The sequence below is a fragment of the Falco peregrinus genome, chromosome 2 (genome assembly GCF_023634155.1).
Source record: "Falco peregrinus isolate bFalPer1 chromosome 2, bFalPer1.pri, whole genome shotgun sequence".
Lineage (NCBI taxonomy): Eukaryota > Metazoa > Chordata > Aves > Falconiformes > Falconidae > Falco > Falco peregrinus.
Genome location: NC_073722.1, coordinates 76,706,010 through 76,729,331, shown reverse-complemented (window position 1 = coordinate 76,729,331; position 23,322 = coordinate 76,706,010). Strand labels below are relative to the sequence as shown.

Here is a 23,322-nt window from a genome sequence, read left to right as displayed (position 1 = left end):
CACTCATTTATGTGGAGTGCATTGTCTTTTCAGATTAATTATTATCCTCCTCTAAGTACATTGAATGACTGTTTCTTCTCAGGTGTTTGTCAGTGAAACTGTTAGTGAAGATACTTCACTTACCTTGTCAGCTTTCAAACTTTTTCTAACTCTGAAAAACAAAGGGCGGGTTTCCATCTTTCTAGCGCATACTGATTTAATCCAAGTACAATTTTGGAATAGCATTGAAGTCAGTTAAGGCTTTTTTGCATGATTATAAACCAAGTGTAACTGTTGCAAATGTGGCTCTTCACCCTAAGAGACACTTCAGCTTCCTGGTTTCTTGTTCTGTTTTTTGGAGATGCTTGTGGTTCTCAATTAAGTTGGTCTTGTCGTTGGTCTGCTTCTGGGAATAGCCAGCTGCATATGACAGGTGTCATAAATAAGGATTTAAGTGCCTGACTTCAGGCATGTGCATTTGGAAATTTTGGGCTGGAAAAGTAAAAGCTTCAGAAAGGAGATAAAGTATTAACAGGAAAAGCATTGGAATGCAAAGTTGTTCTGTGCCTGCGGGGGTTATGGCACACCCATCAGTTTGGTGTCTGCATTTGAAAGGGAAGCTTCAGAACTCCAGTCTTAACTCGTGGCTTCCCTGTGGAGGCAGGGACAGGGTACTAATGCTCTTCTACAGGAGTTTTTCCCCTTGTGATATATTTGTGTGCCAGCACTTCTGACAGGTTATGAAATGTCAAGAATTTCAGAGGTGCTTTTCTTGTTTAATTACCAACTCCTTGTAATGTGTGTGTTGTCCTTGGCGTTCTGAAACTGGACACAGTGAACTAACAGTACTGTTTGCCATCCCTGAGCGATGCTATCAACCTGCAGAAACCTTGCCGCATTTAGAAGAGTATTGTGGTTGCCTGGATGTCAGAAGAATAACAAACGTTTATAACAATTCTCAGCAGTAGGCAGAGGTACTGGATGGCCTGAGGGCAGAAAGGGCTATATATACACAACAGCAGATGAATTGCAGCACTTGGGGTGGGGGAGAATGAGCTGCAGTGGTAGAGACAGATCCAGTGAGAAAGGATGGGAAGGGTTCCATGGGGTGAGCGTGCAGACATGCATATACATACATGCTCGCTGCAGGAAGCTGTTAACAGTTTAAATTTTTTAAGAGGTTTTGTGTTCGGTCTCTGCTGTATAAGCCACCAAAACACGGGCAGATAAAAGCTGTGAGCACTGATTATAGACACAGAACGTTGTATGGTAGGATGCGTATGCCGTAGAAGGGGCACTGTGTGCTTACGTAATTACCACTTAGGTAATTACAGAGCTCACGCCCAACTTGCCATCAAATATAGCACCCTACGCCAGAGGTCTCCGGAGCGGTTTCAGACCAGCGTGCCTGTGGAAAGGGGAGCAGCTGCCAGCTCTGTCGGTGTGCAGGGCTGTGGGGTGAGTGTGTCCAGGACTGGGGACCTGCGCACAGGCGCACCCTCTGGCCCGCCCCAGAGGCACCGTTTTGAAGCCCAGTGCTGCTCACCCAGGGCTGAAATCAGCCTGACGGGGAGTATGTCCGAGATGGGGCCTCATGCCTCGTTGGTGGGGCTGGCAGCGAGGACACCTCTGGCAGAGGGGCCTGCCTTGTTAAAGTTACAGCGTTGTGGGAGGAGGCTGCTTCCTGGGCCAGGGAAGCAGAAACTTATCCCCGCTGCTGAAAGCCGTGCTGAAGCAACTCGGCACAGACACCCTCGTCACATCGGGGGTCTGTAGCAGGGTACAGAGCAGAGCTTGTTTGCTTCTGCAGTTGCATAGGTCACCCACATAGAAATAACTTCAGGAGACCCACTTGGCACCCATACTTTAGCATAGATAGCAGGGGAATGAGTACAGTACACAAACTTAAACAGAACCATCTGCTCTGACAATTAGGGCTATACCATCTGGAGGACTGGACCCAGCCTGCCCCTGACTTTTGTCGGAGGCTGAGGGACAACTGCCAGACATCAAGGCTTCCATCGCCGGAAAGGAGAGATGCCCACAGGACTGCCTCGGGTGGTACTGCCTGCTGCTTCCCTCCCCCCCTTGGCAGCAAATCACTGCAGACAGGGTTTCCAGTTGGAGCATTCTCAGGCACAGCAGTCAGCTGGCACCTTCACCAGTTGCAAAATGTTTGATACGATGCCCGTGGCAGCCAGACCTGCAAGTCCCGATTAATTCATCTTGACCAATGGTTTGCTGCTATGCCTGTGTAGGTAGAGACCGCAGAACATCATTAAAACCTAATCACGCTCAGGCAAGAATCAATAGTAGAAACTACTGAGATTTCAGTAATGGAAATGATGCCTGAAAATCTCATTTTGGCTCTGGAGACTTCATCATTTGATCCTCCTGTTCTGGTGCAGGCAGTTTGTGTAAATGAGTTGAAATAATTTTTTTAAACTGCTTTCTTTAGATTTTGTATTCCTTGCCAAGTGCAGAAACACATTTTTAAAAGTGCATCTTTGACAGGTCTTGGCCACATCTCTTTTTGCTTTCCTACGTACCTGTAAACAAGCAAGGGCCTTGATAGCGTTGTTGCTCTGCTAGCTAAGTGGAGATGCTTGTTACCAAATTGAAAAGTACACATGATGCAGATGTCACGGGGGAAATCTGGTGCCTTCAAGGTTTCTAATGGGCAAGCTTTTCTCGGTGCCAGGAGACATTTGGCGTAGGAATAGCAGGGAATCAGAGCTGGATCTCTGGCTGTCAAGCTGTCCCGCCCCTGATCTAAGTCAGCCTGATGCATGAGTTGCTCGGGGGTAACTCTGCCATGATCAGCTGCGTAGGTTTTGTTTGTTGTAGATTTTCCCCTCCTGCAGCCCATGGCCTCCTGCTTGAATACCTACCAGTCCTAAAAATCACATCTGCCTTTTGCCAGGAGAGCGATACAGCTTATTTATTGTCCAGCCCCTGATTTGTGCAGCGCTTCAGACTCTCCAGGGTGTTTTGCTGTGGGCTGTGCTATGCGGACAGGGCTCCTTCTGAGGGGTGATGCACATCCCTGTGCCTCCGGAGGCCTCAGGAGAGAAGCTTCCTGCCCGGCCCCTCAGGGAAGGAGCAGGAGGGGGCTGCCTGGGGTGGCAATGGAGTGGAGGAAAAAAAAAGAAGGAAAAAAAAAAAAAAGGCAGGTGGCTGCAGACAGTTTGAATCCCTGCTGGATGTATTTCTTTCTAGGGACATTCCAAGTAGCACTGGCATGATGATTTTTAAGTACTGCGCTAGAAGGAAGATCTTGTAGGAGACATCATATACTGCACTGATTTATTTAGATATAAACATCTGAAAGCTTTACTTGCAGCAGTTGTAACTCTGGCTGCTTATCAGTAGCTCTAATATTGTGATCTGCCTTTAACCCTCTTACAGGGAAAAAACAAGATGTAGCTGCCACAATAAGGCTGCTTGTCATTACCCTCTCTCAAGGTCTCCAGCAGAGTGATAAGATCCCATAAAAAGCTTTGGGGTGCTGCTGGCAAGCAAATCTCCTCTTGCAGGAATTATGTCAATGTGTGGTTCTTAAATGCCTGTTGAGGCTACAAAAAAAATTGTTTAACTGGAGGTCTTTTGTACCAGAAAATTCTTCGTGCTGAAGAAAATTGCTGGGATAGTTAAGATGCCATCCCACATGCTTCTTTTTTCCCAAGTTGTCTTGCTGCCCCGCTAATTATTTAACATGCAGTTTGAATGCCCCTTCTCGTCTCCCCATCCCAGCCTCTTCTTCACGCTACAGTGAGTATTTAATGCTGAAATTCTGATGTGACATCCATTTCCGTATCGGTACACAGCAATGGCCCAAACATACAATTATATCTTTAGCTCAGGATGGAGCACAAGCAGCTGTTTTAATAAGGGGTTTCTTTCTCTCCTCCCACAGCTCTCAAATAAGAGCAAAGGGAATACAGAAAATGACTGCCCAAGGAAATTGGTTTTTTATAAACGTTCTCTTCTCTCAAGTTTATTCCAGGGTGTTAGCCCTGCTACAGCATAGGGAAACACACTAGCGTTAACAAGGGATTATTCTGGAGGCTTGGGTTTGCCCAGCGGTCCCGTACTTGGAGGTGATGCATAGGCGGGCTGGAGCCGCTGCATTCATTCTGCTTGGCACTATTTGTCTTTTGCTTTGTCACACGTATCCTCGTTACAGCTTGCTGATGAGCACTGGTAATGGGATGAGTTACCTGGGATTGGGCTTGGTACGATAGTCAGCTAATCGTCAGCTCCCGGGCAGAGACATCGCTCGTGGAAATGCATTTCTTACTGCTCACAGGCAGTTCTTGGCAGTAACATGCGATGGGCATGAGTCCAGCCCGAGGAGCAGCCCTGCAGTCGGTGGCAGTCTCTGCCGTGGTGCTGGCCTCTCCCAGCGAGGGAGCAGCGGTTCGGTTCGGTGCAGCGAGGTACCCAGGGGGCTGCACGCGGCGAGCTCCTTTGAAGAGGTGCCCCCGCTGGTAGTGGCGGGCAGCTCCCGGTACTGTGGCAGGCTGCAGAGTGCACCGTGTACTCATGCAGTAAGTGAAAATGCTTTCTCTTATTTCAGGATGCAGAAAATGAGGAAGGGTACAGGAGCTTTTTCAGCAAGGCACAGGATTAAATCTCGGGTTTGTTAAAAATGAGGAAGGGTACAGGAGCTTTTTCAGTGAGGCACAGGCTTAAATCTTGGGTTTGTTAACGTTCAGACAACCTGCTCTTGCTTGAGCTAAAATCTGCCTTCTTGGCTCAGTAACTGAAATACCGTGTGTAAACAACGCTGGTGCGTCGAGACGCTGACCTTTGCTGTTCATTGTGATTTTCAGGTGCTTGCAGAATTGTGGAAGGGAGAAGGGAAGACTCCTCTGGAAATTGTTAAAGAAAAGAAACTTGAACTGATACAGGATCAAAAAGAGCTTGAACAGATCTGCCAGGCAGTGATTGATGGACAAGAAAATGAGGTGATTATGATGGTGCTGGGAAGCTTGTGCACTACTGCAGTCTGTGGCACTAAAGAGCGGGTTAAAATGGCCTCTCTCTTTTTCCTTTTGATTGGCATTTGAGCTCTAGAGCCAGTATAGGAGCAGTAAAGCTGCTGCTGAGATAGTATCAGGCTTTTCTTCTCCTTTCTTATTTTACTAAGTGGTGGTGGGGTTTTTTTGGTTGGTGTTTTTTTTTTAAATTGAAGCTCACACAAAATGATCAGCAGAAGAAATTACCAGTCTGGCTCATGTGTTAAGTCATTGTGAGAGACCATAAAAATTTAATGCAGGAAAGCAAAAATGCAGGACCCTGTCCCCCTTCAGCTATACCGTCGTTAGCCTGACCTGGCCACCCGGCCACATAACTCTGATTTTTATGTCGTCTGTTGTGATATTAGGGCAACAGTGTTAAACTGTTCTGAGGCTGGAGATTAAAGTTACCTGCCAGCAAGGCATGTATTAGTTACAGAATTAGAGGCTATATCAGAGCTGGCAAGGCAAAATTTTTACTTGCATCTGTCTCTTCACCACATCCCTGTCTCCCTCCACTGCCAAAGAGATGAGTCGAGCTGGCTCTGCTGCCTGCCAGTGTCTGTGGGGTGGGGAGGAGCCGGACCCCTGTGGCAGCAGCATCGGTGGCTCCAGAGCTGCTGTCCGCTCTGCTGCTGGGCTGAGGCAGCAGCGCAAATGCTGCAGTAGGGAAGATGGGGTTTTGGCTCTCCCCCATCTCCTTGGGAGGACACGCAGCAGCCTGCATGGCTTATCGGTCCAACAGGGTCTGAGCTGGGAAAAAGGGAAAGAAGACCTTGTTGATCACGAGGGGGAGGAATGGGAAGGGATCTTGACAGGGTCTAAAATCTGCTTTATAAAAAGCAAAATGAAAACAAGTGCTTATATGTTCTCTGGAGAAAAAATGTAAAAGCAGAAGTGAATAGCTTGCTTCTAATATAAACATTGTCTAGATACATTTGCCATTTGGAAAAAAACATTAACATCTTTTGAGAACAATACCACCCACCCCGGATCTCATTGGGGGATGCTAACAGCTCTGCAAGAGCTTTTGATAAAGAAAATGAGCTTGCAGTAGGTCGGCGTGACCTCCATCAGACTGACTCATTTGCAAAGCCTGATAAAAGCGCTGCTGTATGTTCAGACTGGTCTGGAAGCACAAGTGGGGATAGGGAGAATGTTAGAACTGATTGGGAAGTGCAGAAGCTGGAGGTCCGTAACTATACTCCCATTTCAATAATAATGCTTTCTCCGAAAATGTAATTCCTCTCTGTTTTCCACTGGTTTAGTCAAGCCAAATGCAGTAGAATGGCCTCACTTCCCTGCTTTTTCCAGGTGATCTTACACCAAGGCAAACGCTGACTTGAAGGCCTGTAATTCACTGCTACGAGAGCTTGCCTTACAGAACAGTGTTAGCTGAGTACTTAACAGGGGCAAAAAAAAAAAAAAAAAGTCAGTGGTGTCCTTTTTGGTAGTAACTTTCTTTAGAATTAACTAATTTACAAACAGTTGCTCAAGCTACCACCGAGCACTTAGGAAAATGCACTGTCTGGGTTGTATGGCACGCTGCCCCGTATAGGTAATTCCCAGCCGATCAGGAGCAATGAGTCCTTTCCATATTGTGGCATTACAAAGATCTTAGACTGCCAATATTTTGGATACCATAATGAGGAGCAATATTTGCATTTGTGCTTGGTATTGGCACGGTTGGCGGTTCATATGTTCGTAATCCTTCCCTTAATATCTGTAAATACGCCATCCTGTTTAATTGCAGGGATTGTGTTTTGCCCAGTAACTCTGACAATGTAGACGGTGTCTTCCCTGCCACACAGACAGCACGCGGGCCAGACGCTTGTCTGTCAGCAGTAGCAGCTCCTTTAGGAAAGAGACATTTCCAATGCTTTCATCAGTGTCTTTACTTAGCTTTTAATTATGGCCCTTGCTATTTTGCAGGTGATTGTGCATCAAACACTAGCTGTCTGATAGGAGGCCGTACTTCTCATCAGTTAATTAATTGCTATGGTGCAAAGGATTCCTTGCTTAAAGGAAATAACATGCTGTTACAAAAACACCTATGTCTGTGCTTGAAGGTCCTCACAAATACTATCAAATAGGTTATGATTTGATGCAAATTACTTGTTATAACTGAACATTATACTGAATGAGAAAGATAGATCCTATTAGCAAGAGAAGTCCATCTCATTTTTCTCGCTCCTTTCCTGGAAGTTGCTGTGCAAGTTGCAGACACTGTTACAATCCAAAAAGTGTTTTCTGACTTTTTCAATAAGAGCAGATCTTTCTATTAGTTGTAAGGCCCTGCTGCTGTAGGGACTTGCTCTTGTCTCATGGGAGCAGAGCAGGAGCTTATTGCAAAGCTGAAGGCAGTTCTTATAAATAACAGCTTAGCCCAAAAAATAATACGCTACCACAGCAGACAAAAATATTCATACCTTGGCTGTGCATGAGTGAGTGAAGATGTCTGGTTCTCCTGTAACAATGCTGTCTGTCATGTTTTTTCTTTAAAGGTTATGGCGGTAAAGGCAGGAAATCAAAAAGTGCTAAATAAATTAATTGGCCTGGTACAAAGAGAAACCCAAGGACGATCCAATCCTGTTCTGGTGAAGCAGCTATTAGAGAAGAAGCTGTCAGAGTAGCCGCAGCCACAGGAGAAAAAGCACACAAGCGTCTACAGAAAGCACGTGCTTTGTTCTGGCTAGTTCACTGCAAATGGACTTTGGTGCCTCTCCATGTAGCATCGGATTGTTGGTTATACTGCAAGCAGCATTACATCCCAGCCTTCCCTGGATGCACCAGCCAAAGGCATATGAGAAAAAGAACAGCGGGAGATGATACAGTCATTTGCATCTCCCTCGCTTTGGTGTGGTGTTCAGAAATGTGATTTCCACACAGCCACAGGAAACGAGTTCCCAGGGGTGGCTGTGAGCATGCCGAGAGCTGAAGCTGTGCTGGTTAGTTTTGTAATAAAGCCAGTGTAAACTCGGCTTTCCAGCTGCCTTTTTGTGAGAGGGGAAATCCAGTGGTGCATGCTAGTAAGTCACTGTAAATTAGTGTAAGCACACTAGTAACAATGATGAAAACACCTTGCAGTAATTAAGAAGAGCATGTGTGCCTCCATGCCTAGCAGGAGGGAGAAAAATGTCCAGTGCTATCATTCCTCCTGATTGCTGAGGGATGGGGAAGGGACGAAGTCACTAGCTGCTTAAGTGCGTGCCTGAGGCTAGTGCCACAAACAGATGTGCCTCCGTCTAAGAATTAGCGTCAAATTGTTTGCTCACCATCTCCTTGTTACCTACCCAAACACCTGCTTTGCCTACTCGCAGCTCTTCCAGTTCTGAAGAGCGCCTAACGGAGGGATGCAGGGATGCCTGAGCCCTCCCAGGGTCTGCATCGCAGTCTGGCTGTGAGGGTCAACAGCAAACGTGCTTCTGCTGGTTGCGCACAAACCTACGGAGGAACAAGTAGTGCTTTTCTCTTACGCGGTAGCTCAGTAAAGGGTCCGTTTGCTCCAGTTGGGTTTTTGTTCTCTGCTGGCAAGAACTTGATCCCGTGTTGGAAGTGCTCCCAGCCCAGGGCCGCTCGCTTCTCTGGCTCGTGGCGCTCTGTGGTCACCTGGAACCGCAGCACTTTGTGGAGGGAATCGGACAGCAGTTGGCTTACCGACGCCGAGCGGGATGCAGCAGGCTTCCAGGGTCTGATCCACTATTTAATACTAAGGGGTGTTTTATGCGGGGTTGTTTTTACCTTCTGTTTTTCAGCTCCTAGCTTGACGTACCCACCGAAATCCAGCATCCTAGAGCTAACTTCCCAGTCCCGACCCGCTTCAACTGATCAAAACATTATCAGGAAATGCAACTAGAGGCAGCCTGTCACATTTACATTTAGTAGGGAAAGAAACCCCATTTAGTAGCAGGGGTTTGAAGTCCTTAGACCCCTTCAGGAAGCTGTACGTTTATCTCTGAGATACTGCAGAATTGTTCTTTAGCCTCTGCCTGCAGGGCAGACGCAGGAGTGCAGCAGGTACAGCCCGGGGACATCAGCTGCCTTTCGCAACTGTGCTGCTTGCAGCACTAGGTTGATGGCAGTTCTTCCTCACAAGTAGTAGTGCTAATGTATGTCTCAAGGAGGACGTTTCTGTACAAACTGGCTCAGGGTACAAATACGAGCTCTTAATTAGAAGGAAAAATCCCCCCAACCTTGTGGTTTTCAAATATGTTTAATGAATAAAATGTATACCCATTATTCACATAAAAATAACTGTACAATTTAAAAGTCATACAGCTCACAAAAAGCAGTAACATGGTTGCAAAAACCATGACCCTTCAAAAAAACCCCAAAACAACCCAAAACCCACAAAACCCCACAAACATCCAAAAATTTGCCAGAAAACCAAAGCCCCAAACCAGACCCCCCAGGATTTTCATGTAACCTGACTGTCAACACAGAGGCCTTTACTATCGCTTTTGACATCATTAGCAAAAAGTACCATTTTTACTTAGTGGTGTGAGTTTTCAGGTAAGTGTTCAGTTAATAAAGGTTTAGACTATACAGCAAACATTAAATGTTGGAATTCCGTTCAACTCTTACCATGGCAGCAAGAAACAAAAAGGCACAAGGACTTTTGCGTGAAATCTGGAATCTTAATATTTAAAGGTATTCCCTTGGTTTAGAAAAGCACAGTAGTTGCCAAGATGTGGTCCTCCAAGGTTAATGCTTTTTGTTGCTCAGCTCGATTCTGCTGGGCTGAGTTTCCCCTCTGCTGGACTGGGTGCCTCTTAGAACAGAGAAAGCAGCGATGTATTTGGAAGAGTAATAATTAAGCTGTACTTAAAATAAGAAGGAAGGATCATCTCCACTATGGTAGCACGGCTACTGCTGGTAAATGTCTTTTTAATGGCTGCTTCTTGGCCCCTCTTTTCCTACATAATTACACTTTGCTAAAATGGTACAAGATCTGTTAAAAATCATGAGCCAAGTTCTATATGAGTAGAATTTACATCTTTAGGTGGATGAGCGAAGAGCAGCTGATGTAATCTGCCTGGACCTGTGCAAAGCTTTTGACACTGTCCCACACGACATCCTTGTCTCTACACTGGAGAGATGTGGACTCGACAGATGGACGGTGGACAAGGAGTTGGCTGGATGGTCACGCTCAAAGAATGGTGGTCAGCGGCTCAGTGTCCCAGTGGGGAGCAGTGACGAGCGGAGCTCCTCGGGGATGGGTACCGGGACCGGGGCTGTTCAGCGTCTTTGTTGGTGACAGGGACGCCGGGACTGGGCGCACCCTCAGCAGGTTCGAAGCTGTGCGGTGCCGTCGGCACGCGGGAGGGGAGGGACGCCATCCCGAGGGACCCTGCGGGCGGAGAGCTGGGCCTGTGCGAACCGCGTCACGTTCAACACAGCCGAGGGCCAGGTCCTGCACGTGGCTCGGGGCAATGCCAAGCGCAAAGCGGAGAACGGACCGAGAGCTGCCCTGAGGAGAGACTTGGGGTGCTGGTGGAGGAGAAGCTCAGCGTGACCCAGCAACATGCGCTGGCAGCCCAGAAAGCCAACCCCGTCCTGGGCTGCATCACAAGCAGCGCGGCCGGCAGCTGGGGGGGGGGGGGGGGGGGGATTCTCCCCCTCTGCTCTGCTCTGGTGAGACCCCACCTGGAGCGCTGGGTCCAGCTCTGGGGCCCCCAACGTAAGGAGGACATGGGCCTGTTGGAGCGGGTCCAGAGGAGGCCACGAAGCTGCTCGGCGGGCTGGAGCACCTCTGCTACGAAGACGGGCTGAGAGAGCTGGGGGGGTCAGCCTGGAGGAGAAGGCTCCGGGGAGACCTTCTAGCAGCTGCCAGTGCCTGAAGGGGCTACAGGAAAGCTGGGGAGGGACGTTGTACAGGGGCCTGCAGTGATGGGACAAGGGGGAGCGGCTTTAAACCAAGGAAGGTAGATTTAGGTTAGATATTAGGAAGAAATTCTTCCCTGTGAGGGTGGTGAGGCACTGGAACAGGTTGCCCAGAGCAGCTGTGGCTGCCCCATCCCTGGGCGTGCTCAAGGCCAGGCTGGACGGGGCTGGGAGCAACCTGGGCTGGTGGAAGGTGTCCCTGCCCATGGTGGGGGGGGGTGGAACTAGGTGATCTTGTGGGTCCCTTCCAACCCAAACCATTCTGTGATTTACTGTAAGTCTCCATCTATTTTCACTTACACCTGCCAAACACAATGGGCAACAAGAAAGAATAAAAGGGGACAATTGTAATATTCTTCCCCTTCCAGGGAAGGGAAAGAGCAGCTATAGTCTATAAATTCTGGACTGTATTATGAAACAGCCACTTCTAAAATTTTTAAAGAAACCTTTTGCAGATGTACACAAAATATAAATTTCTTTCTGATAGAAAAAAGTGGTTTGAGTCAAATCTAGACGAATTTTTTTAACATTTGTGGAGATACGAGCTACCACCTTCAGAGCGGTGGTAGCTGGCAGCACTATGCCCCAGTGAGGAGGAGGCTCAGCAGGGCCAGCTGACGTTGCTCCCAGTGGCAGCCGGCAGGAAGGGGCTCACCAGTTTGATTGAAACAATACAACTGAAACATCAGATCCTATTTTGCCTGCCTAGGGCCTGACTGAGCAGCCTAAACACAACGGCCACCTTCCTCTGTGTCCTAAATGGAGCTCAAGGCAATTTCTAAGTACTCCGCAAGTGAACTCCGTACGGTGTAACACGGCTTTGGTCTGTATTTGCGTAGCAGTAGTCAATGGAGCACATTAAAAGACAAAAGCAGCAGCCGCCTCAAGGAATTTAATATCTGCTATTTGAAGACAAATAATAAAAAAAAATCCCCGTGGGACAGGTGGGTCTGCAAGATAAAAGGCAGAGCCTATGAACTGTTTGATGTCGGAACATTTTGCAGATCAGGAGCTCTCGGCATGGCTGTAGTGAGGCTGGGAACTCCAGAATGGAGACTGAGGCTTTGACCCCAACTTGCAATTCTTATTTAGCGACAACAGGGCTCCCTGATCTACTGATCGCAGATGCCATCTGTGCGACAGCATTAGGCAGGGTGAATTAAGGACAGTTTCGTGCAGATTTTCAGCAGCAACCGTCCATGAACAGAGGGCCGAGGAAAATGCTTCACAAATTAAAAGCTGACACCAGACACTGTCACAACAATCTCATCTGCTCGTTGCTGGAAGTCCTTTAAGAGGTCACTCCTGGGGGTGGAGAGATGATCCTTACTATCCTGTACAGCTGAAGTATCCCACATATGAGGTTGCAGAAGAGGAGAAGAAAGTTGTCTAAAAAGATGCTGGCAATGCTGAAGTGGTGAAGAAAGAATTTCTAGCGCTCAGCCTTGGCTGCAGAGTTTAATTTTAACTGCGTTAAAAATAGAAGCACATGATAGGAACCTTAACTAAAAAATTTACAGCTAGAGGATTCACACTGCAATTTCACTGCGGCCTCTTTCCACTCCACTTCTGCGGCAGGGTGTCAACGCACCGAAATGTTCTCATTTCTGCTAGGAGCACCCCTCTGCCTACACACTTTCACAACCACCGACCTCGGCGGCACCTTCTCGGTGATCTACGGCCCTGGGTGTATGCTCAGCATGTAGACGGTTTGGTTCTTTCACGTGAAGAAAAACAAATCGGGTTTTCACTCAACTCTCCCTTTCTCAAACCGCGTGAGAGAGATGGAGTAGCATGCTGCTGGTCTTCTTGTGCTTGGTGCCTGCGTGCTGTTTATAAATACTCCAGAGTTCATTGGATTCTGCTTCACATCATGGCCGTGTAAAACCAAGTTAGAGCAGAGCTGAGGTCAAGATTGGTTGACCCAGATGCTTAGAAGCTCACTTGCATTGGGTTGGCTGCTGAGCAGAAGTCATCCCTCTCCCCTCAGAAGCCGCAAACTTTCAGGTAATATGAAGATACGTAAAATTCTATTGCTAATAAGGAAGGCAGTAAAATAAATACGAAAATACAAAAAAGCTCTCTTGACCTGTGATTTGCTGCACCTTTTTGTGCCCATTGTGATGGCCCATGTGAACTCCACCTAGAGGAGCCCCTGGGCCGAGCTGGGTCGCTCCCGATGGCCCTAGTGAGCAGTGCCCACGTCCTCCCTCTAGGACTATCCTAGTCCCAGACCCTTAAGGTCTCCCGGAGGGTGGACAGGCAGTTCACAACCATCTGCAGCGCTTGCTGACCAGCTGTGTACGTACAGCTGGAGAGGGAACCCTGACCTTTGCTGTTTCTCCCCTTTGGCTCCATGTGAGGCCCAGCTCAGGACCCCGCAAATGACTCCATGTCACCTGCTGGCTTTTCCCCAAAAAGAGACTGGTGACAGCTGTGCCAGACCCCACGTTACTCCCGCACGTACACAGGCAGCCAATTATTTCACCCCACATCCATCGCCTGGTCATCACAGCCCCTGGAGAAGGGCCTAGAGCTGGGTCAGTACTCACGGCTGCGGAGGCTGTACTACCAGGAGCTAATCCCAACAGCAGCACTTGAGGGCCAACAGGTTCGCCGTGGGGAACGCTCCCTCCACGCGCAGGCATGCTGTGTAAGCACCAAGCAGGATTCTGCAGACATATGGTCGCATCAGCCACAGCTTTATCTAAAGAACTTACACCCACTAACCAGGCATAACCATCGGTTAAGTTATATTTTACTTTCTGAGTAACTGAGTTTGAGAGGCCAGGTTTTCAGACTGGTCTTAGAGGCTATGAGGTTTTTCACACTGAAGCTCAAAAAAATGACTCTGGAGTTTTACGACAGACGCTGGTCAGAGTTTCCAAACCCAAGCTGTGCATGGACACTGAGAGACACCTTGAGGGACACAAGACGACATTTCGCCTGAGCTCTGGCCAAACAGACACAGCGGCACTGAGCTGGACACAGTTAAGTTCTCCTGGATTTGATTCATCCACGTTATTTTTTGGTCTAAATCCAAGCTAGTTATTTTTCAGGTACGCAGCAATAAAACACAGCTGCTGTGGCATTGGCTTTGTCAGAAATGTAAGTTTGCAGGTATTTAGCCCATGAGAGGTAATTGTATGCGGGCAGTCTGCCGACGTGCCAGAGAAAGTTACTTGGTTGAAAAATGCAGCCTTTGCACAAAAGTTCCATCAGGGCTTTTAGCCCAGAGACTTCAGTCTTCATTTAATCCAGCTGCCACACAAGAACCATTATAATCAATGAACAAAAAGATTTGCACAGTCAGCAGCAAAATGCCACTTCAAGTACCTACATATTTGAGAATCCAAGTAATGCTCCTATTCATAATCAAGAGGCTTCCAACCGGGCGTATAACAAATGAAATGCATTGATGCTGAGCCACAACATGTTTACAAAAGGTGGTGGCCTCTAAAAAATAAAGTACATCTAGTCAGAGCTGGGCTTCCACTGCCAACAAAGTCACTGAAATAGCATCGCAGTCTGCGGCCGGACAGCTGGCACCACCTCATAGTAGCCAAATACCCATTTATGCAAGCCTGACACCACCTTAACAAGGAGCACTTTTTTTTTTTCACTCTCCTTTGCACACTCCTGGCCCAAAACATTACGTAGCAGTGCTGTCCACTTGGACAGTTCCCATAGCGCACTGCCATATGCATTTTTCACATTTGCTACGAGTTTTCTCTTTCTGGTCCTCAGTAAATCAGAGCAACACAAACATAAATTCTTACAAAGAGGCAAGTGCCCCCTGCTCACCTGTGGTGTTTTACCTTTGGTTTGCTCATTAACGCAAGCAGCCTGGGTGTCATGTACCCTCCGTTTCTACTGATAATGCTCAAAAGCTGCAAGGAAGAACATACTGTAATTATCTAAATCTGATCTGGACACAGCAACGTTACTGTACTGTGCCAGAGCTATCTGAGTTAAGAAAAGAAAGAGGAAAATCCCAATATTCTACTCGCAACCGCAGCTGCGGTTTAAATGTTACAAATGTGATAGGAGCCATCATAAAAACTGCAGGCATGACATAGCAATTTCAGTAAATACAGCACAGTAAATTGCTTATTAAATCAAGCTGCCCTCAAACAGGAGCTGTGGCTACAAATTCAAATGATACAATGACATAATTTAACGGCACCAAATCACACCGCTCCCATCCTTTCTTCCCAGCCCTGAGATTTTTAGCGCTTATAGAGCTTAAAAACCTTCCTGAAGCATGAAACATTCTGTGAGGCAACAGCAGAGTGTACAAAAGGGTAGTGAATGCATACACCTTGTGCTAGACAGTATACTCCTCTTGGTAAATAGAACTTAACCTCTTGAACTTAAACCCTTGGACTCTGTGGGATGCAGTAAGTTTGTTTGCAAATGTTTTTCTCTGAAGGAGCGAACAGACCCCTTGGGCATTGTGCCCAGGCCAAAGAGCAGCGAGAATGGCTCTGGTGACAGAAACATGCCTGTCCTGTCCTGTTCCCTTTCCAAAGCACAGCCCCTGCCGATGTCCACGGTCCACCCCAATCACACCGCGTCTTCTCCCATTCCAGGAAGTGTACCGATCTTACAAAAAAATCACACTGCATTGGAAAGGCTAATGCACAAAGCAGGTGTGGCAGCACGACACCACTGAATTCATCAGACTTTTTACATAGTGACAAACCCTCGTGAAAGAGGAAATAAGTAATTTATGAACTGGATGCTCTGAAGGATGTATCTGGGTGTGCTGGTGGGAGGGACAGCCCGAGCCTGCTACTGGGAATTTTCTCACCTCCGTGGAATACAGCTGAGAACCAAAGCTCTCATTTCTCTTCTTCCAAACCAAGGTCAGGAAGTTACCGGGACAGAAGAGGTAGCACATCTGTCCCATCTGAAACTACACCACCAACAACTTGATCAACAACGGTTTGAAATACCGTCTTTTTCTTTAGGGCACACATGGAAAAGATCAAATTCAAGAAAAACGCCTAGAATACAATAATAAAAAGGCTGTAAGTAGGGCCAACAACACAGCCCATGAACTGCCGCTGTACACGTCCCAAGATCAGCACATGCAAAGGGTGATACTGTTTTGAACGTAAGCTGCCGAGCGCAGTAGCCCCAGTGAACACAACCCGTACGTGCATGTGTGCTGAGACTGACCCACAGGGCATCCAAAAACGGCCAAAGGTAAAAGAGAATGACTACAACTGTTTTAAGACTAGCCGTTCACTTTATAGGTAGGTTGCAAAAAAATATAGCAGACTGAAGTTGCCGGAAAGATCCCTTGCTACAGCAGAACAGCTTAAGAACACACTCAAAGGCTACATCATTAGAAATGTGGCACTCCCAGTTTGAAACATCTAGCAGGAGACTGGAAATTAACTTTGGTAGCACTGAGCCACCACCTGCAGGTGTTGGAATAGGCCTGCCAACCCCAAGACACTTTGTTTGTGAGTGGTGCTGAGCCACTGCACCAAGGAGGGACTGCTCTCATCACACACGCATGCGCCGAGTGCAGTGAATCCGGACCGTGGAGCACTTCCTTACTCTTGGAAAAAGCAGCATAATGTTGTGTCCTCTGAGGGCCTACTGGCTGCATCACTGCTTGGACCACAGGCATTTAGGGGGTTTTTGGAAAAGATGTATCATTGGTAAAGACAGGGTAACATATTATCTAATCGGAGGGAAGATGCTTATTAAACAAACATTTGGCTGAAGAACTTACACATACGCAGGCGATTAATCTCAAAGATCAACATTTTCAAGCCATATCACAGGTTCTACGTTTTGAAGATGCAATTCCTGCCAGTATATTTTTGCTGGGTGCTGGGCATTATGCTACTATCACAACTAAGACGTGGCTACAAGTCTGATGCCGCTCAGGAACCCAGTAACAGAAAGTTACACACATGATGGCAATTTTTACAGCCCCGACCCAGGGTCACTGCACTCACCCGCCTCTTCCTTTCGGGGAGCTGACAGACAGGTTTCTTGGTTACGAGGGGACACTGCGTACACACACAGTTCTGACCTTTCAGCAAGAAGTCCTTCCACATGATTCCAGATTTCAAAGGCTGAATTCATTCTGCCGGATGCAGAGCATAAGCTCTACCACAGCTTATGAGGTAAATCCTCCCCTTCCTCAAATTTGAAGATGCTTTTTTGAGCATTCCACATTTTAAAATCCCCACGTAGCTTAAGAGACCTGCTGAGACAAAACTGCCATGACTTTGTACATTTGTTGAAAACACCAGTTAAAATTAACAATCTCAGAAAAAATCCTTTCTACCCAGTAAATAAAGATTCTAATTTTAGAATAAAAACAAGGGAAGGGAGCGTTCACATAGTGACCTTACTGACTTCCTTGACCACTGGTCTGCAGAATTCTTTATTTTAAAAAAGTATTTTTTTTTCATTCCTTTTTAAAAAGTCCTTCAGAAAAAGGATTGGATTGCTTCTGCAATTTAGCACTTATTTCTGAACCACTAAGAGTTAGCTGCTCACACGTATTTGGTACTTTTCCTTTTGCTCACGTAAAGTTCCTACCAGAAGAGGTGAGGAGCGGAGCAAGCACTGACACTGAATCCAAAATGCTAAAATACTTTCTATGCCCAACACTAGTGAACCCCCTCAGGCCAGGCCTGCGAGTACAGCACGGAAGACAGCACTACTGGGAATAGTGGGAGCAGGAGCGGGGGAGTGGGGAAAGAACCCACCATGTCCTAGGACAAGTTTTACACAACGAAACAAACCAAACCTTGATTTTCTCATCGCCCATTCGCAACAATGCAGGGGGACAAGAAGGAGCTCTCTTAAACCCAGATAACTAAGATTTACGAAAAAATCTGCAGCCTTGGCTTCAGCTTCCAAGGAAGCTTGCAAGGTGAAGCAGGGCCACGTCGAGGGCAGCAGGTGATTTACAGGATGGCAATGAAATGGTGCCTAAAAAAACAAGTTAGAATTGAAAGCAAACCAGCAAGTCAGCTAGCAAGCAACATGACCCCCAGCTATCGTGGATGTGAAGACTGTACAGCAAACAAGCAAAGACAGACCCCGAGGAGTTCTTGAGGGGATTTTGTTAGAGGTACACTTTGGGATATTTTTTTTTTTTCCTTGGAATAACCTACAGCAGTCTGAGACAATGAATGCGTCTCACAGCTTGTAGATTAAAGTACAACTTTTAAGAAGCATCTAAAGGATTCAGAAGTTTAAATTACACTGCAGATTGCTGTGGAATTTGACCTGTAACAAATTAGACTCTTCTGGAGCGTCTTTGTTTTTAAAGTGTTCTTTTCCCTTGCAGTCTCTAAGAAAGTGTGTTTCAAAATCAGGATGCTATTAACTGGAGCATCCCACATTACGGAATTACAATGAGTAGGAGAACTAATGTTTGCAAGTGTTATTTCTCACTTCTGTTTCTTCAGATTTCTTGGAGTCACTGTTAGTTTCGTTCCAGGACAAAGAAAGGGGTTTAAGGCTTTCATGAACTAAGCCCCTCTTTATGGAGCCAACTACAGCACACTGGAAGCACCATTATGCTACTAAGATAAGATGAAATGCAGAGGTGATGCACCAATTCATCATGTTTGCGTTCTTCTAATGAAGCCCATTACTCACAGAAGAGAATTTTCTCAAGCAGTTAGTCACCAGCAGACAGCTTTCCCTGTTATTCCTTTTTCTGCAGCTGGTGAATAGTCTGGTCTTCCCCTCACCATCCCCAAAGTGCAATATTAGGAAAAGTCAACACCTAAATTAAAAGTAAACAAACAGCATTTAACTTTCCCTTAACCAAAAAAATTAACAATAAAACAGAACAGCTTTCAGGAGCAAGCCAACCTTTTTCATTAAAAAAAAAAAAAGACACACACACAAAAAGAGCCTGCTGTCCTTTTAATACTACTGAAAGGTATTGAATACCTTTCTTTAGCTTATTAAAATAAGCATAAAAACAAGCTACATACTAATTACAGCTTGCATAGAAACATTTTGTTCTGTACTTTGTGCAAATCTTACTAAATAAGGCATGCCGAAGAGCTTAGGTAGCAATGCAGTAGTTATCAAAGAATGCTGAGAAACTGCAAGGAAAATTCCAGGCAGTCTGCAATCCACATCCACTTACACAGTTCATTTGACTTCAAAGACCAACAGCTGATAGCTGCAGATCTGTCTGCAACACAAGGCAATACGGTATGTGTAGGGTCCAGCACCTGCTTTCAGCTAGTCAGGGGTTTAAGACACATAAGAACACTTGAATTCAAAAAACCTGAGCCGCTAGTTAAGAAGAGGGCTTCAGATCCGGACCGGAAAGAACCCCATTTCAGGGAAAAGGAAAGGAAGGGGCAAAGAGGACAAGGACATGAAGAAGCACAGCCCTTCACAGAAAGAGGGTTTGTGTGTAGCTTTATACTCTCAACTGTCCCCACGGGGCAATGTTTTTCCAAACCGTCTTCTAATAAGTTATCCAGAAGAATATTTTTGGAACAGAAAAGGCTGAAGTGTTTGCCTCCCTTAGCCGACCTACAAGTGTCTATTGAAGACATTCGACAGGAATCAGTGACACTAAAGAAGGGTGGCCATGTAAAGAGGAGGAGATAAAGTAGGAAGCTGCAGTAACAGCAGTATCAGGAACGTCTAAAATAAGTTATGTAGCACAGAGGGAAATTATAAGGCCTAACATAAGGTAACAGGGAATAACATTTTGCCTCCTTCTTCCCCCTCCAAATCAAGTATTTTCAGGAAATATTGAAGTACAACCTTCCTTGGTAAGCAGCTCTGCATTAAAAAACTGTTTAAACTCCAAAAGCTTTTTAAAAAGACATTTAAAAAACCCACTAATAATAATCCTCAAAATCCCCCAGTATTTTGTAACATAAAATTGAATGTTCCTGGGCCAGAGCTGCCAGCTCCTTCAGGAACTCTGGGAAAAGGGCAGCTGCCAGTACGGCATTCCTCACGTGTGCGGGAAGGTCGGGATGAGCCAGGCCTTTCTTTCCTTTCTGTCCCAGGAAAGGCTGGAATACAGCTGGGTAAGCTTCAGACAGGTTCCTTCCTTTACCTGTGTTGCTGCTGTGCTGGACATTACCTAAAGCCAGGAAGAAAGAAGAGGAAAGAAAAAGAGAAAGAAAGAAAAAAATAAAATAAATAAAAAAAAAGACTCAGTATATTCAGTATATTAAGCACACAGTATTTATTTGTACAGTGTCCAAACCCAGTTTACAAGGATTGTGTTCAGAGCTGTAGTTTGCAGTACTGAGACCACGCAGGGAGATACTCCACTAATCCAGCGTTTTAAAGTTCTACATGGCCTGATTTTATTACATTTTTTATTAGCTATCTTTCCCCAGGTTATATAATATTCAGTTCCAGCTCTGATGAGAGAAATATGTGGGCAGGAGTCAAGGGAAAAAGTAATATGGATTTACCTTATGAAACAGCAGATAAAATCTACCCATCTAGAGCCAGCATGGTTGTCTCAATGTAAATGATGCTGTGCTGTAGCCCTCCCCCAGATCAAAATATCATTTGGACTTCTCTCTCTTTCTCTGTCCCCTCCCTATGAATCACCGTGTAAACGGGCTTGAGGCCAAGCTACCACATCACCAAGCAAGTCTGAAGCAAGCTAGAAACTAAGGGGAAAAAAAGTTTGAAAATTTTATTTTTCTACCACTGTAGGCCCCGCTAGCTACACTTACCTTTAACTCCCAGTAAAGCAACTAAACATTAAAAAAAGAGCAAACAAAACCCACTGTGTGCTCTGCTGTATGATCTCTGCAGCCAGAGTTCAGTGAGTAAGGGCTGAACAAGCATCAGAACAGAGGGAATTACAGTGGCGGCAGCAGCACTTAAAATTTCAGTCAGTTGCTCCCTGTTTCAACCTGAAGCAGAACTGCACTTTAATTAGACGATAAATAATTTAGTGAAACTAAGAAGGTGACAAAATTTTAACAGTGATGGAAATAAATACTTTACAAAGATAAATCAACCTGCAGAACTCGCTGCCACAAGATATCATCGAGACCAGAAGCAAAGGCAGATAAACCCCTGCCTAACTCGCAAACGGACGTTCTCATGAGCCGTAGAAGTAAATCATTAAAAAAAAAAAAAAAAAATAGGAATGTCATATTAAATCCCATACTGCAGATACGCCAAACGCTACACTGCTGCATTAAGATGAGGTTTCTTAGTCTTGGGTCACACCACCCGTTTTCTGAATCATCTCCAAGTAGCTACCTCAAGGAGCTGCAGATGAATGCCCCACCCAACGCAGAGCAAAGCAATCCCTCCGTTCCACACCTCTGTACTTTTGTTCCTTTCCCACAGTTCTCCTAAGGCACTGTGGAATTACTGTACACTTCCAAAGAGCCAAAAGAAATTGTCATCTTCATCATCCAGCGCAGCTGTACTTTTCTTGAATTTCAAAAACCTTTCCAGCTCCAGACTTATCAATCATTTATATTGTTATTCTACAAATTTCTATCTACTGGAGACAGAGTACAAGAATTTCAGTGCTGTGTAAAATGCTGACTGTGGGAGGAAAACCAACTTAAATTATGAATTACAACGAAAAGAAAGTTTTGAGCTTCCCTCAAAGATTACTTTTTTTTTTTTTTTAAGTTTTCTAACATTAAAATGTTTCATAACTAATAGTTTAAGGGTTTTTTGATAGTTTTGCCAATATAACCGGAATGCTAGTATACTGTCAAAGCTTTTGTTTCTAAATTCTTCCCTTCAAAAAGCATAGAAATTGATACATTTCCCTAAAAATCATTTTGATTTAGATTCAACAGTTTATGGGGCAGGGAAAGAGCAAAGCACAGAAAGCTGGTCTAGGGACCGGGGATCAGATATTTTTTTTCTCTGGTCAGGACTGTCCACTTCTTCTTTCTAGTGTCAGGATGCAAACTGAATCATACAACTAGGAAAAGGAGAAAATGAGTACTCTGGAGAGATTGTTACCAACACACTGTAAGAAGGACAGCATTTCATATGGGATCTGCATCATGACAGCTCTACGTATCTACCCAGAACCCAAGGTACTGTGTAAGGAAACCACATACTCATGCAAGCAGAAAATATAACAAATTGTTCATTTCTGCTCAAACACCTTCAGAGATCACTGTTCTCAAGAGAAATGCTCTGGAGTATTTTGGTTTTACATTTGTGATCCCCACTACGTCTGTCTTCCATTTTTTGGATGTGAATTCTGTGGGAGGCCAGTTATGCTCAGAGATGCAGAAAAAACTTTGGGGTTATTCACCACTTCTGTTAGGGGGGAAAACCCTTCAGAGAACACCTAATTGGCATGATGCTCAAAGGTGGCATTCAAGCTAATGCAAAGAAATTCGATGAAAATTCTTCTTTTGTATTCTTTTTTCATTTACCATTATTGTAGCAGTTCCTACCTTGCACCACTTAATCAATATAATGAGCTAGTATGGGTTGATGGACTACTGAGCCAACTTGCCCCCAGAATCAGATTACTTGCATCACCTGCCTTGTTGGGAATTAAGTCTGCAGGTATCCAAACATTTATTTACTCTCGATCTGCTTGTCAAGAGGTGCCTTCTTTGCAGGAGTTGCCACAACACAGAAGAAAATGTACCAACAGGGTGACTAAGCAGCCTTGTTTCAAACTCCTAAATAATGACCAGCATGAGTCAACCTGGCAAATTCTGAAGCCCACAGAAGACGACTGACGTAAAATACAAAGTATATTTATATAATGCCATTGGGAATGCATTATATAAAAGTTCTTACTGCCAGCACCTGAAAAAAAGGACTCTAAATGTTGCCTCCTAATCTCATCTCCCACATGCTAGCTACAATACCGTGTAATTGTAAGGCTTTCTCATCTATGGCATGCAGAATGTAGGGCTTAAAATGCTACTGACACTTGCAATACACAGGTCCTTTACAGCAGGCACCTTCCTACACCAATTCTTGGTCCAAGCCAGAAGCAGCCTTAGCAAGATCGTAATTTTATAGACTAGATGTACTGCAAACCTTAGAAGTATATACCATGCTGACTGTAGAGTAGCTAAATTATTATTCAGAGCCTTGAAAAATGAAAATAAAATTAAAATGGCACATAAAAAGTCCCACTTTCCACATCTCTGGAAATCCAAGAAAAGTATAAACATCTTCACAGACGCATAGGCAGAGTGGGTGACTATTAATGACTCCCAATGATGAGTAAGCACATACCCATCAATGCAGCCTCTCTTGAACCCCGTTGCTGAGTCAACTCAATCACTGTGGTCACTGCCGTCACCACATTTGACATTCCCTCAACATGGGAACTTGGCTTCTAAGGGAAACCTGCACCCAACATCACCTGCTCAACAGCAAGCTGAGAACAAGCACGTCCTCAGGGCAGGGCCCCAACTCTACCAGCTGCCTGGCTGTACCTGGAAAG

The 23,322-nt window shown here is 45.5% G+C and overlaps 2 protein-coding genes across 10 annotated transcripts in view; one reads left to right on the top strand and one right to left on the bottom strand.

The window, feature by feature from the left end:
• Positions 1 to 7,981, top strand: part of GATB (glutamyl-tRNA amidotransferase subunit B) — a 43,082-nt gene extending 35,101 nt beyond the window's left edge. Inside the window, exons 12-13 of one of the 2 annotated variants that reach the window (XM_055795485.1) lie at positions 4,815 to 4,949; positions 7,505 to 7,981. In XM_055795485.1, the coding sequence (XP_055651460.1) occupies positions 4,815 to 4,949; positions 7,505 to 7,633 (264 nt within the window). In that variant the 3' untranslated portion in view covers positions 7,634 to 7,981. The remainder of the gene's footprint in view (positions 1 to 4,814; positions 4,950 to 7,504) is intronic. The other variant, XM_055795486.1, reaches the window with a different exon arrangement.
• Positions 7,982 to 11,759: 3,778 nt separating this feature from the next.
• The window catches only part of FHIP1A (FHF complex subunit HOOK interacting protein 1A), a 96,232-nt gene continuing 84,669 nt past the window's right edge, over positions 11,760 to 23,322 (bottom strand). For 5 of the 8 annotated variants that reach the window (XM_055795480.1, XM_055795481.1, XM_055795483.1 and 2 more), the window contains one exon: positions 11,760 to 19,989. In XM_055795480.1, the coding sequence (XP_055651455.1) occupies positions 19,739 to 19,989 (251 nt within the window). In that variant the 3' untranslated portion in view covers positions 11,760 to 19,738. The remainder of the gene's footprint in view (positions 19,990 to 23,322) is intronic. The other 3 variants (XR_008745737.1, XR_008745736.1, XR_008745735.1) reach the window with 3 other exon arrangements.